At 40.0% G+C, this 14,272-nt stretch overlaps 1 protein-coding gene across 9 annotated transcripts in view; it reads left to right on the plus strand.

Annotated features, from left to right (window-relative positions):
- Positions 1 to 14,052, plus strand: part of LOC112466724 (prominin-like protein) — a 39,742-nt gene extending 25,690 nt beyond the window's left edge. The window contains exons 3-16 of one of the 9 annotated variants that reach the window (XR_003042178.1): positions 986 to 1,338; positions 2,064 to 2,185; positions 2,274 to 2,297; positions 2,925 to 2,930; positions 3,992 to 4,287; positions 4,388 to 4,537; positions 4,632 to 4,847; positions 5,009 to 5,564; positions 5,663 to 5,821; positions 6,073 to 6,194; positions 7,098 to 7,148; positions 8,744 to 8,905; positions 9,712 to 9,769; positions 10,451 to 10,536. Coding sequence is in view for 8 of the 9 variants with exons in the window: in XM_025034980.1 (XP_024890748.1) it covers positions 986 to 1,338; positions 2,064 to 2,185; positions 2,274 to 2,297; positions 2,925 to 2,930; positions 3,992 to 4,287; positions 4,388 to 4,537; positions 4,632 to 4,847; positions 5,009 to 5,564; positions 5,663 to 5,821; positions 6,073 to 6,194; positions 7,098 to 7,148; positions 8,744 to 8,905; positions 10,451 to 10,564; positions 10,695 to 10,707 (2,344 nt within the window). In the remaining variant the exon portion in view is untranslated. The other 8 variants (XM_025034980.1, XM_025034986.1, XM_025034981.1 and 5 more) reach the window with 8 other exon arrangements.
- Positions 14,053 to 14,272: the final 220 nt, after the last annotated feature.

Below are 14,272 nucleotides of genomic sequence, written 5' to 3' on the forward strand. Positions count from 1 at the left end.
AAACTAAAAAATATTACGATAATAACGTTATGAAATATAAAAAATTACTTGCGTAGTGAGATCCGCGAAAGTTCTCAAATTAACGATGAAACATTTAATTAATACGCAGCGTTATTATTTTTATGTAATAATTACTTAAATATATATAATTTTTACTTAAATTATTTATCTTTTTTATAACGTTTATACTACGTACGAGGTAAAAAGTAAAGCTCTCGAGTCTTGATAATAGAAGAGTATAATAGTGTTATTGATCGGTATTAAATTGTATCTAGATTTTGCAATTTTGTTTTATTAGTACAAGCTATTATGTTAGTACAAGCTTTGGATACATAAAATTTCTTGCATTCACCATACAGGATGTGCGATTTTAGATTTTTTATATTTTGATATTTTTTATTGAGCAGTCTCAAAAATCTTGTAATATACAACTTATCGGAACAATTTGAAAGTACTTTCTCTTTTGCATCTACTATTGTTGAATTTTTATATGTTTTGATTCTGATTTCTGAAAAATCTTTAAAGATAATTAAACTATATAACAAAGTTAGACGTAAAATAATTAATTTAATTTAACATTGAATTTCGTTCAATCACTTCATAAATTATACAACGGTAAAAATAGAACAAAAATAAATAAAACATACTCCTTGTGATATTTTATAATCGATACATGTCATTGTATGATTCTTCGAAACTCGGAAATTCCTGAAATCCACTTGCTCCCTCTCACTTGAAATACTAATGAATATATCAATAAATTATGCGTTGCACGGCTTTGCTGCGATAATTAACTTGCCCCTCTCCTCGACATTTAATCGTTCCAAGCGCAATTTAATCCGCTTTCGTAAAATACAATATTAATATTCGAGACATCAAATATGTTTGACGGCAGCCTCGTATAAAATGCGATAATGGAATTCTATTTCCGTGTATCGCCCCGTCGCTCTAATAAAACATAGAAAACGCGGTTAATTAACTGCAGATTCGGCGTGGTGTGCGCCTTCGTGACGAACGAGTACATGCAGGAGGGAACCAAAGAGCTTCCGTGTAAAGCCAAGACTAGCCTGAAGGACGTCAAGCTCTATTTGACTACCACGAAGCAGGAGATCGACAATTTGCTCAAGACCAATCCCGAGGAGCTGGAAGTTACGCTCAACAATATCCTGCAGGCCAGCGGCAAAATTGTTACCGAGCAACTGGCGGAATACTCGCACGCTGTCTCCCTGACGAATCTAAACGACATCGTTGCCGGCTTGGAGTCGATCAGGGAGGATCTGAGATTGATGAATAAGATAACGCAGGAATTGCGGATAAACGCCAGTCAATTGGACATTGGTACGCAGCCCGTTTTTCCAAACTCTAAATTATTTATCGAAATTGCAAACTCAATCAACTTTGTTTCTTCTTCCTTGCGGAGAATGAGAAAGAGAATTGTGCAGAGTAAACTGTGAAAAATTAAGTTACATTTTCCACGTTTGAAGCAAATTTATATAAAATTTAGAACATTTAAGATATCTTATATAAAATGTATATTTTTTATTTGATTATTCTATCGATCTCTATGAATATCATCATGATCATTGAATATTTTTAAAAAAGCAAAAAACACAAGTTCTTAAAAATTACGAATTTAAACTAAAAGTTTGCTCAAATTTTATACGTTAATAAAAATTATATAGATATGAATTAATTATTTTATATAAAATTTTTAATGTACAGATAAATATAATTTTCCAATAAAACAAACGTATTCATATATTAATGTAATATAAACATAGTGATTGCTGCTCGATTTAATTAAAATTTTACTGAAGCAAATTTACATTTTAGAGCAGTGTGTAAATTTTTTCATTAAATTGTTACATATGCTACTGTATGACAACGTAATTAACCGCTCAATAATTGAATAAATGCTCAAAAAAATATCAAATATATTAACGTAGCTTTTTTATATTTTTTTTAAATATACACATATATACTGTGTTAAGTAAATAAATGAGCTTTTTGTAACAAACCATTTTATCAACGAATAGTCTTAAAAACAAAATTTGCTCCTTCAGTCGTTCGTGGCGTCAAGAAAAACCTTCTTCACACGCTGGCTGCGTGTACGACTGACAAGTGCCAACGGGTTCTGCACGACTACAAAGTGAATCAGATGTCGGTACAGGTGGACTTCGATAAGGTAAGCAGACAAGTTGTTTCTTATCGTAGATACTACTTTAGCTAATTACCTATGGTTAATTACGAGCATTTTCCTTGTTTACACGCAGTACATGGACCGTTACTTCCCAAAGGTATGATTTTACAATGAAAGAAACCTTTTTGCAATGCAATAAAATGTAATAAAAATGCCTTCGGACCTCGATATATAAAACAATTTATTTGACAAAGAAACGAAATATTTTTTTTCAGTAGTCTCGGCATTGCGTTCGCTATCCTCAAACAAATGTTATCTCGAGGTCTAAGAGCATTGAAAGCAGTGATTTTTAAATGTATTGAAACGGTAGATTTGTACAAGGCTTGCCTTGGCTTTCGTTTGCTCATAATAAGGCTTCTTAAAAAATAAAGTCACTAATGTCACGAATCTTACTGTGAAGTGATCAGATCGAATAAGAATTCTTTGCCACAACACTTTTATATTGATAGTATTAAATATTTGGACTAATTAAATTACTAAAGAGTTAAAATATAATGCATGGCACATCGGTGCGAGTATAATTCGTAAATTCGGATACATTTTAACATATAGATCTATTTTGTAGACCAGTGCAATTATTGCTTACTGTAATTTATTGCAAAATATCGTCATTAATATCGAGTATTAGTTACGGAATAGTAGTTATTGATATATCGCGTGATCATTAGTGTACGAGGGAGAAATACTGCATAAATTTATTTGATTCCATGCTTGCCACAAATAGCTTCTAGTAAGTTGTAAGCAGTAGCATGCAGTTTCCTTACTCATATCTATATCGTTTTATATATGAATATATTTATTTGCGTTATTCGATTAATTTTGCAAAGTAATTTGCACGAGTAGAGATATTTGCTGAATGTGTACGTTAGATTTCTTAATAAGTACGTTAAATTTCTTTCTGAGAGCACATTATTTATTATTTGCACTTCTGTGTCGAGTATAAGCGTGAAAACTGTTAAATAATTTTATGTTGTTACGTAAAACAATGATTAGACAGAATGTATTTTATATGCAGTGTCCTACTTTTTGCGCACATTATTTTCTAACGACATAATTTCCTTGGTCAATATGATAATTTTTCCTTAGCGAAAATATTGAGTCATCGGTCACTTTTGAGTTACGAGCGATTAAAAAAGAAAATCTTTTTGCGTCCTAGATTTCCGGGAGCCGAATAAATTACAAAACTACGTTCCTCAGTTGCTCTCATATGGATTCACCATGATATAATTCCAACCAAGAGTCTAACCGTAAAGATATTTAATGCTAAATATTGAAAAGCTGTGATAAATGAGGATCTTCCATAATGTAATTTTTTTATGAAAAAATTACACGAGTAATGTGACGTCAAAAAAGATAATGCGCGAGAAGTGGGACATCGTGTATACATGAAAGAAGGACGATTGTAAAGTACAAGAGTCTAGCAGTATGAAAATATGTTCATGTAGTCTTTTTATCTTTTACTTCTTTACACTAAGGTATATCCTCGGATTGCGGTCATATTCTTTTTTTTACATTATTTATATTTCAAAACGTTAAAGTATACATGCAACGTATACATATACGTATCCCTTTCATTTATATCCCCCGTGCATTCGCGTGTCCCGCAGAATTAGATTCTGTGAAATTCCGAGAATTTTATGTCTTCCGGCTTGTCTCGTAGCTTTGTAGATCGCATTCAGCACGAAATATTCAGATCCAACAAGAAGACTTTTAATCTGTTCTATGTGTGGTGAATCTTATTACCGCACATTTTATTAATACCAATTGAAAGCATGCCGTGGTACTTTTCAGCTGCCGGACGTTACATTCGCGTTACATAACATCACCGTGCTCATGGAGAGTAATATAGTGTCGGAAGTGAGCCAGGGCAGGGATTCGTTTCTGAAGATTCAGAAGGATATACAGCACGCCGTTAATCAGACGATCCCGGTGGTCAGCGCGAGTATCCGGCGAGCCTGTAACTTCCTGGCGAACATCGCCAATAATATGACTGCCCTCATCGACAGGATAAATGTCGACATAGATAAAGTTTATATGCGGCATTTAGAAGTTGCCCAGAACAATATAAATCAGTATTCGCCCTACAGGTTCGAATTTACTTGAGATAGATGTGCATTGTGTGGCATAGAATTTATAGCAGACGTATAAAATTTATAATGATTCTCAAATACACTTGGTTCGTTTTAGATACTATCTTGGTCTTGGTATATCCGGTATTCTTCTGACTGTATTAATGTGTTTGACGTGTGGTCTTCTCTGCGGTATTTGCGGAAAGCGTCCGGACGGATACGGAGATGATTGCTGTAATAAGGGATCAGGTGCAAGGTTTCTTATGATGTAGGTTGCACAAGTTATCGGAGTAAATTCGATTGCTATTGCTGTTCTCTATTTTTTTTGTAACCACAATGTTACAAAATATTTTAAATCGCAGGGCTGTGTGGATTATCTTTCTTTTAACGAGCGTTCTGATGGTTATAACCGTTGTTCATATGATAACCGGCGTTATGGCTCAACGTGGTATCTGCGAGCCTTTAAAGAATCCGAAGGACAACAGGATGTTCGAGCTGGTCGACGACCTCGTGCAGATCAAGAGATTGCTCTATCCGAAAAATCCTAATGCGCACATTAACATGAGCTACATTGTAACGTAAGTACATACGTGTGAAAAATCAGGCTCTATTATCAGTTACGTAATAAGTGCCACGTAAAATAATTTTAAGAGAATAGAACTGTCTTGCATGCATTGAATAAGAAAGAAAAAAAAACAAGTTTTATCGATGTGTGACTTTCGATTTCTTTCTGTTACAGCAAATGCCACCACAATGAGACGCTTTACAACGTGTTGAATCTGAAAAATGTGTTTGACGTTGAGACGCTGCGCGATTACAGTGGGCGTTACGACATCAATGACACCATCCAACAGCTGCGCCGCAAGATCAGCCTCTCTCCCGGTGTGGTGATCCTGAAGGACAGCGCGAGATCCAAGTTGAATGATCTAGCGCAGAGCGGTCTCAGCGACATCAAGTTCTATCAGTACGCCGAGCTGCTCGCCGAGAACATCACGAATATTAACTTGGAACATCTTGCCAAACAGTTGCGGGAGGTTTCCGCTAAATTGCCGGAGGGACAAGAGGAAATCAGGCTCAGTTTAGAGAAGAATGCGCATGACTTGGAACATTATCACAGAGACTTGGTCATGCCCATGGCCATGCTCAGCGAGCAATTGAGCGCAAACGCGCTGGCGCTTCAGGAGAACATTAAGTTCAATCATAGCTCGATGGCGGACGCCATTCACGATTTAGTGGATGAAGTTACCAAGGCGCAGCAGTTCCTAAATAAGGACGGGCCGGAATACGTTCAATACGTACGTCTAATTTCTTTTAAAGATATTTTTGCGATATTTAATACGTGTTACATTAATGTTATTTATGTTAACTTAAAATATAATGTTATCGTTGATAGCTCGCTACTAAATTTGGCAATGCATTCCTGCATCAAGTGGACAATTTCCTCGAGCACGTCATTGAATCTGCAATGTTCAAGATTGGAAGATGTGCTCCCGTGTCGAATGCTTATAATGCAACGCTCGTGGCAGGATGCAACAGGATCTTGGATCCATTCGTGAGTATTGTATTCACTTATGCTGTACGCATTCGTAAATCCACGCGTATCTATCAGACTGTGCACTAACGTGTTTATTATGGTCTTTCTATAAATTCCATTAAATTTTTCAACCTTTAGAAGTCTCATAGTTGACACGTAAATTTGTCGCGCCGGGCGATAACTAAAGTATTGTGGAAGCAACGCGTTGCAAAATTAAGCAGATGTCGCTCAGAATTAATATTCATGATTCTATTTGCATTTATATATAGAACGGCTTCTGGGCGAGCGTCGGTTGGTGCTTGGTCCTATTCATACCAACGATAGTGCTCTGTGTGAAGCTGAGCGCTCTGTATCAAAAGTCGGATCCATATCCGGGGCCTCTTGTCGAAGCGTAAGTTTTCACTTTTTTCCTGTAGCTGATATAACAATTTACGACTGCGACCTAAGAGACGTCTCTCTAATTGTTTTTGACTCCTCATCCAATCTATGGTGCATGACGATATTTCAGATACTAATGTGTCTTTAGTAGATCCATTGTCAATCGAGATCGTGCATTTAAACACGAGTATTTTACCGTACCGTTGATTAACGTCCCAGGTGTCGATTACGAACCCGAAAGAAATAAAATATAAGAGATGATGAGACGCATTATACGTTAAACTTCGGAGGCGATAAGGCTTTTTTTCCTTTCTTTTCTCTGCGAGCCTCAACGTACAACGAATCCCTGAGCACCACTTATGTAGAAACTGTTAATTCTTTTATTTCCGTCTCGTAGTTACTCTCGAGCTTCCATATATCCATGGCATGTACTTATTCGCGCTTTGTAACATTCTTGATATCGGCATGTCCTCGTTCTCTTTCATTTACAAAAAGTTTCTTCGAGCTCGGAAATTCTGAAAGGATTTCCAGGTTCGAAATTGTTCCCTCGATCTCAGAAACTTATTGTCTGTCTCAAAGCAGAGATAATTGCCTAAGATATGCCCTGTGTTTAGTTTGAATTTTCTTACACAATGGATTAATTAACAATACTTATTTGCAGTCAATGAGGATGATTTTGTACTATGAAAAGTAATCAATACTGTTTCAATTAAGTTACTTGCGCTATTTCGATGTTTAAAAAAATGCCCCAATTACAATTCTCTAGCTGCGGGTCACAGCGAGAGGTTGTGGAAAATTCGTTTTTATTTAGATCGGTCGGTCGCGGTCCATCGCGGTAGCTTAGATTATGTTTAAAGTTGCTGTCTAATGTGTGGAATGGTTGTTGGAATCTAACCGCTAACACGCTCCGTTACAGTGAATATTTGTATGACGCGTACGCAGACAGGGATAACATACCCCTCGCTCAGTAAGTATACCACGACAAAGCCAAAGTGCGCTCGCATGTCCCACATATCCCGAGATATATGCATGTATATAAAACTTGTCATCGGAACTCTCTATGCGATATAAGTTGTTCGAAGCGACACAATGTTTCCTGTATCCCGTTTTTCACTCCACTAGCCGTACAGTGGTTCATTTTCTGATAATTAAGAATATTTGAAATATATTTCTTCTCTTCTCTCATCTCTTCTTTTCCTCTTAATCGTCGGAGAACAAAGAAAATGAACCACCACAATAGCACTCAGATAGTACTTTTGATATTTGTTAATTGTTTTTACACAAATACTTGAGTGACATACATAAATGGATACTTTGTTGTTGTATTTTCTTTGTTATAAATAATACAATTAAATTTTTATTTGAATTAAAATGAGATGCCTGTTTTCAAGAATGGCCTATTTTTAACATTGTTCCTTTTCATCTCAAAACACCAACACGACAGCGTGATTATATATCTTTTCCTAATAGAGAAATACGAAGGCATAAATGTGTTATAATCGAGTAACTGTTTGAATAGACAAGGTATATAAACATTTACACAGTTGAGTAAAGAAAGTAAAAGTATGACGTGAAGTTTTTGCAATGTCATCCGTGTATATACGTCGCGCTTCTTATTTGAAGAAAGAAGAACATACATGGTGAACAATGAGGAATCTATGTTACTCCAGTGTATGTCGAATATGTCTTTTGCCAATATCTTAATTTTTACACGACTGCATGTAACACGCATTCCCTTACGAAAATCCTAACTCTTTCTCTGCCCGATGTGTAAGTACGATACGTTGCGTGTCGAATTTCGTTAAACATTCTGAGATTTATTTTCTGCTTATTCCACCACACTTCTATCGCTAACGTAGCATTTATATTTTCTGCTTAGGCGCTTCGCTAGGAGGAACATACGTGTGCGGATATATAGATTGCGGCTTTTAGATTAAGCGTACAGCACCGGCTACAATCGTCTGGGAAGTGTTTCTTCGACCGTAGAAACTGTATACCGAGCTCGCATAGTGATTAGATACATATGGAGAGTATGAGTCTTCCCATCAAATCTTCAATTAACAGAGTAAATCGAAGCGAATCGAAGTGAGTCAGCGCATATATAGGTCCCCGATCTAAAATCCGATCCAATATATGTCTCGTCCCGTCTCATTCAACCCCGCGTCAACTTAATTCCATCGTGCCGATCCACGTCATCCAAAACGACAACCTACGATGACACTGCAATCTGCTGAGAGCGTCGAGGAGCAATTTATCATTCTGCGAGCTCGCGCGCAGTTCCGCTGTTAATACGCTACCCGGAGAAGCGTTTCCCAAAGGGCGTTGCTCGCGTAAATGAAGGAACGCGAACACAGATCGCGCAAATCTTCGAGTCGAATTTCAGGAGAGAAGGGTTTTTCCGACTAAAGAATCAAAGAAGGTTTGGGAAACGCTGAACCGGAGGTTCCTAACAGATACACCGCGCGGCTTATTAGCGTACGACACGCACCTCGTCGTCTCTAACTCGCATGACGAGCTTATTTTGATATTAGGGCTGGTCTCAAGGAAACGTCTTGATTGCAGCGTCCACGACAAGAAGCACGTCTCCCACGGCAGGCATCACCCCGCGGCGTACGTCGAGAGCTACGACGGGCCGGCGGTAGGGTACGGCGAGCGCGAGAGGATCCCCGACGCCCACCAGAGCACGTCGCACCACGAATCGAGATACTCCGACCTGGCGCCCAAGTAAGTGGAGCCGTCTCGTCCACGGGGCAACGATCATTACCGACCACTATCCCAGGAGATGAGTTTTCCCTCCTCGCAGTCACCGCATCACATCGCACGCATCTCGATAAGGGACGTAGCGCTGAGTTGAATGATACGTTATCAACGCGTTGTATCGCGTTTTAACGTGACATCGTGTCGACGTTACGTTCTTTCGTTCCTATCTCTTTCTTCCTCTCTTCCCTCCTCTCTTTCTCTCATTGTCTCTCGCCGTTTCATCGGTCACGTCTTATCTCTTTACAGTTTCACCCTATCGTGGCGAAACCACGAACATACCGCCCCTACAAAAACAGAACCTCACAGTAAAGTCTTTAGCCTATCACTAGAGTCGCAGTAAGTCCCTAACGGCGCCGACAAGCGTAAAGCCAGCTTCCTGTGATACGTAAACGCTTTCACCTTGTTTGAGTATATAACCGACACTTGTATCTGGCGGTCAGTATGATCTCCTTTCGTGATTCTCTCTCTTTCTCTCTCTCTCTTTCTCTCGCCCGAGCAGGGTTCCCACTCGCCGAGTGATCTCATGTTATTTCCGTAGGCCTAAATCCTCGGGGACGGCCGACGTCGTTCCGCCGCGGGTTTCAGAAGAGCGAATCTCACGAGCGGGGTAGTGCAAGACTCTCCGGACCCCTCTGAGATCGCGGAACGGCGACGTCGGCCGTTCCGATCCCTTCCGCGCGGCTTCACGCGATCTTTGACTTGTATTAGCACCATGTTGACGCATCTCATGCAACCCCGATGGTCACGATTTTTCTCCCGGTTCTTTCCAGGTGAGTGGGAACCCTGCGGGGGGCTCGGCCTCTCGCGTCTCTCGATACGCCTCTGCACGTAAGTCGCAAAGACTATTGTTTTACACAAATGTTTCTTCTTCTGCGTTCGTGCTCGTTCGATCTATTTCTTTTTCTCTTTCTTTTCCTGATTTCTCTTTTTTTCAACTGGTCATGTCACGAGAATAGCTTTTGCAAGAGAGCCAGGCTTTTCGCAAGAAAACGGTCTGCGACAGGATCCGAATGATCGTTCAGTTTCCTCCCCACTCTCGTGGAGGCGTTCTTTTGACTGGAATTTAGTATTTTCAATATAAGAACCGTCATTAGATGAACTCCCGCCTCAAGTAACGTCTCTTCCGTGATGTTGATTTCGCTTGAAGGTACCTTGCAACTTGCCGCGGGGAAGCATGTCTGTCTCGACGGGAATATACTTTGCAACTGTAATCGGGACATTTCAGTCGGATTACGATATATTACTTTCATTTCGCTTAAGCGGCTGCTGTATCGTATATTAGTTCGCTAAGGCATTTTACTGTGGCAAGGACGCGATCAGCGTTAAGTCCTTTCCCTGTCCAAACCAGAATAGGCGCCTTTGTGCCGACGCTGGTGGGTGGCGGAAAGGACTAAACGGGATCAGTAAAACGCTAGGAAATGCAAAATGCTACATAAACTTACACGACTGAACTTGAGCGTTATGCCACCGGGTGTTAATCACCGATATCGCTGTGTGCTGTTCTTACAGAAATTGGGACTTCCCCAACGGTGGTCCGCCAAGGTATCAACCAGCTGCCGGGGCTCCGCCTCCTTTAAGCACTGAATACGAACGACCGCCGCCCTATTACTATCCTGGGCCGGGGTAAGTATTTCCTCTGCATGTCGGCAATACTTGCTCGAAAGCCAAAATTTGGACACTTTCGGACAAGTGGCCGTCTCGCTCTTCATTGTCACGAATTGCAAGAGAAAGGAACGATCTCCGTCTGTTTCAGGGATAGAAATTAGGAAACAAGTGCCGTGGCATGCACAAAAGCAGCGCTGAACAGTGTGGCGACGCACAGCCTCACGCGCAGTTACAAGCGAACGCTCAAGAAGAGAGAGAAATCCGGATGTAAGAGGGACTACGTATAATACTTCGTTTTTATTCCCGAGCGTGCCACGGATTGTGCTAACACCGAGACCAAGTTTAATACAGACTGAAATAGGCCAATGATCCTTTCCGCGACGTTTCCTCCTTCTGTGGGGCGCAAGTAACGGGTAACCGACGTAAATGCGACGCAAATTCCTCTTTCCGTTTAAGCGTCGCTTAAGAATTAATACTCATGCGCTTCCGTACCGCGGAAGGAGCACCATTCTCGATTAAAATGCAGACTCTGGGGAATGCGAGGTCTCGCCGTTTCTCCCTTTCAACGTAAAGATAATGCCCGGAGTATCAAGATACACATACGTTTTACGTAAGTCAGAGTAACCGTATAGAACCATATAGAACAAAAGGTCGATCGAGCACGAGATGGAGTCAAAAGAGAAGAGAATCAGAAGATGATGAAAAGAATTCCCTTTCATTTAAACGATACGTAAAGACTGTGCGCGATGAAGAACCTACGTATTTCTACCGCGATCGAGTTATTTAGCACAAATTATTAATGCTGCCAATCCAGCGCCAATCGTTTTCCGTGTGAGGAGGCCTCCTCTACCTCGATACCGGACTGCCGATCCAGCACTTTGGGCCACCAAGCAACGCCATATGAAAATGCCAAACGACACTCACGTGCGACTTGCACTCGAAGGCACGCATCGTTGTTGTGCCACGAGTGTCGCGTGGTTCATCACTTCGGATCTCGCTCGTCTTTATGGTTGAGGAGGGAAATATATTATGATATTAAATTCTTGTATTCCGCCGGGTGCCGATTTTCTGTCTCGTGGCGGAAGGAGAGAGAGAGAGAGAGAGAAAGAGAAAGAAAGAGAATTTTCGAGCGGCGCGTGCGACCGCTCTATTATAAATACTCTGTGTACATGGATTTTTAAGTAGCCGTTTTCTTATTACTCTATCTTACTGTGTAACTTTCTATCGATATAAACCGAGGCGATTCTTACGTCGTGTAGATCGCGCCTGTATGATTCGCTTAATCGGATCTACGCGCTGTACGGATTCTTCGATCTATGTATTATTGCAGCATCCGTTGTCCCTCTCTCATTCGAGTACAGTAATTCGTCGGGCACGCAAATGCAGATGTTTTATGCACGTTGATTTAACTTTTATATAACGAATCTAAGGATCTACATGGTGCATCATCGTTGTAGGTGAACCAGCCAAGGATTAGTCGAATCATAGTTTTTGCTCATCTAATTGATATTACATCTCTAACATCGCTAATTCTTAATGACATGTATCACGTAGATCCGTCACGTCCGCTGAATCTGGAAACTTTTAGGATCAAGAAAATTATGGAAAGAAATTTTAACATATAAATCATTTGTATCATTTCCGAGGAAAAAAAAAAGAAGAATTCCGAGAAATCAATCTGCTTATTTAAAGGACTTGTCATTTAATGTCAATTTGCATTCGACATTACTGCCAAAAAAAAGAATTATAATAAGCGTTGCACAAACCCACATAGCAATTTCGAGAGATTTTGTACCTCATGACGTACCGAGGATGCCTATTGTCCGTTTATAAGATATTCAACAATGAATACCCTTAGGATGTAATTACGAAATTCGATCCCAACAATATCGACTGAATGTTTCTAAATATCTAATGTTATATGGGATATTCTTAAATAATCCTACGGATGATTTTTTTAGTTTGGCTCGAAATGGGATCAAATCAGATAATCCTACGGAGATTTATTTGCTATGTGGGAAATTGTTACTGTAACTGGAAGACAAGGGATATTATGAAGGATGTTGCGGAGTAATGAGTAGGAACGGACCGACACCGAGACGCTCTGGCAATTGCTCTCGCACGTGTACAGAGCGAAAGGTGATATTGATATTCAACTTGGCTGAATTCTCGTTTACATCCTGATCCTTATACTTATTGTGCGAATGAATGAAACGCGACGTTTGTGTGACGTAAAGTTCTTTCTCGAGTGCGTGTAGCGTCGAAAGTTCGCCGAGGTCAGTTTTAATTCTCGGTACAGCATTCTCAGCGATTTGAGATTTGAGAGCAGAGATTTGTGAGAGGTATTAAAGGCAAAACTCACGTTCTGTAATCTCCCTGATGGAAAACGCGTCTTTGTGATAAAGTCCTCTCGAGTTTCGTTGAAGTTTCCACGCACACCGAGTGAGTTTCCTTTTAACGCCTCTTGTTACACGATAAGATACGCCGACCGTGCTGGGAAGCGCCGAGCCTGATCGGGTGCTGGCAATCGGAATTGCCAAAAAGTCAGTCACTCCTTTCCTTCGTGTATCGTATTGAGATGCGGTGTGAATGGGAGCACGAAATCTCTAGGATATTAATGAGAACGCGCGTGCGAGAAGTGCGAATACCTGTGTGCGTGTGTACATGTGATGAGTGAGAGAGAGAGAATTTGTCGCAATTTATAGCGAAGTAAAATTTTGCAAAAGTCCCCCCGCTGTATCATTACCGTATCTATACCAGTAGCGTAATCTTATTGAATCTACGTCTTAGTCTATCGACACGATGTACGTATGCGTCACGCGATTCGGAGGAACAATGATGTTGTTTAAATTAATGGAATGTAATAATCGAATAATAATGTATGGATTTCGCTGAAGATCTTATGCACGATAGTCTCGAGCATTAAGAAGACGAGCATTAAAACGCGTTTCGGAGAACGAGTGCTGTCAATCAGAGCACGAGATATCCCAGAGAGAAAAATCTGTAGTGTATCGCGCCTGAAATTCTGCCGAAAAAGAAAAATAAAAACACTGAAATTCCTTGATGCTATTTTTATAATGATAATAATGACGGTGTAGTGATGACTCTTATCGGGCACTCTTTCTCCACGTTCGCGAATGCGTCGAGTAAACGCGATGTAGAGCGCTATCGAAAAGAAACGTTTTCCTTTATCTCACCTTTTCTGAAAGAGTTGTTTGAAATCGACGGAGTCGGATTGGAGAGACGACGTAGAAACAGATTCTTCGGTGTACAAAACACTGTATTCTACATTTACGGACACAAATTATTCGACTTGAAAAGTCATATGTTGTTTATAATCACTTTATTCACAGTCTTTCAACAATTGTTCAGATTTCTTTTCAGCTTAACACGTACCCATGCATAATCGAACGACTTGATAGATTTGTCTACCCAGTCCGATTCGAGGGATTGATAAAAGAATTTGTGCTTTTTTTCATTGCCTGTCATGACATTGTTACATTGAATGTTTAAATGTTTAGAGTATTTACTCCTGTCTGCTCAATTTTCCAGGATGCTAAACACTAGTATCCCCCTTTCTTCCTTCTTTTGCAATCTCCTTTTTTTAATGCTAAATCTATAGCAGCCATTCCATCAGGAATATTTGTGATAAACTGTGACCTGTGTATAGACGCAAGTTATCGATGCGCGTTAAGATACTCGCAGTTTTTCAGAAATAATTCGCGT

Source organism: Temnothorax curvispinosus, unplaced genomic scaffold (genome assembly GCF_003070985.1).
Source record: "Temnothorax curvispinosus isolate PA1 unplaced genomic scaffold, ASM307098v1 QBEX01016509.1, whole genome shotgun sequence".
NCBI lineage: Eukaryota > Metazoa > Arthropoda > Insecta > Hymenoptera > Formicidae > Temnothorax > Temnothorax curvispinosus.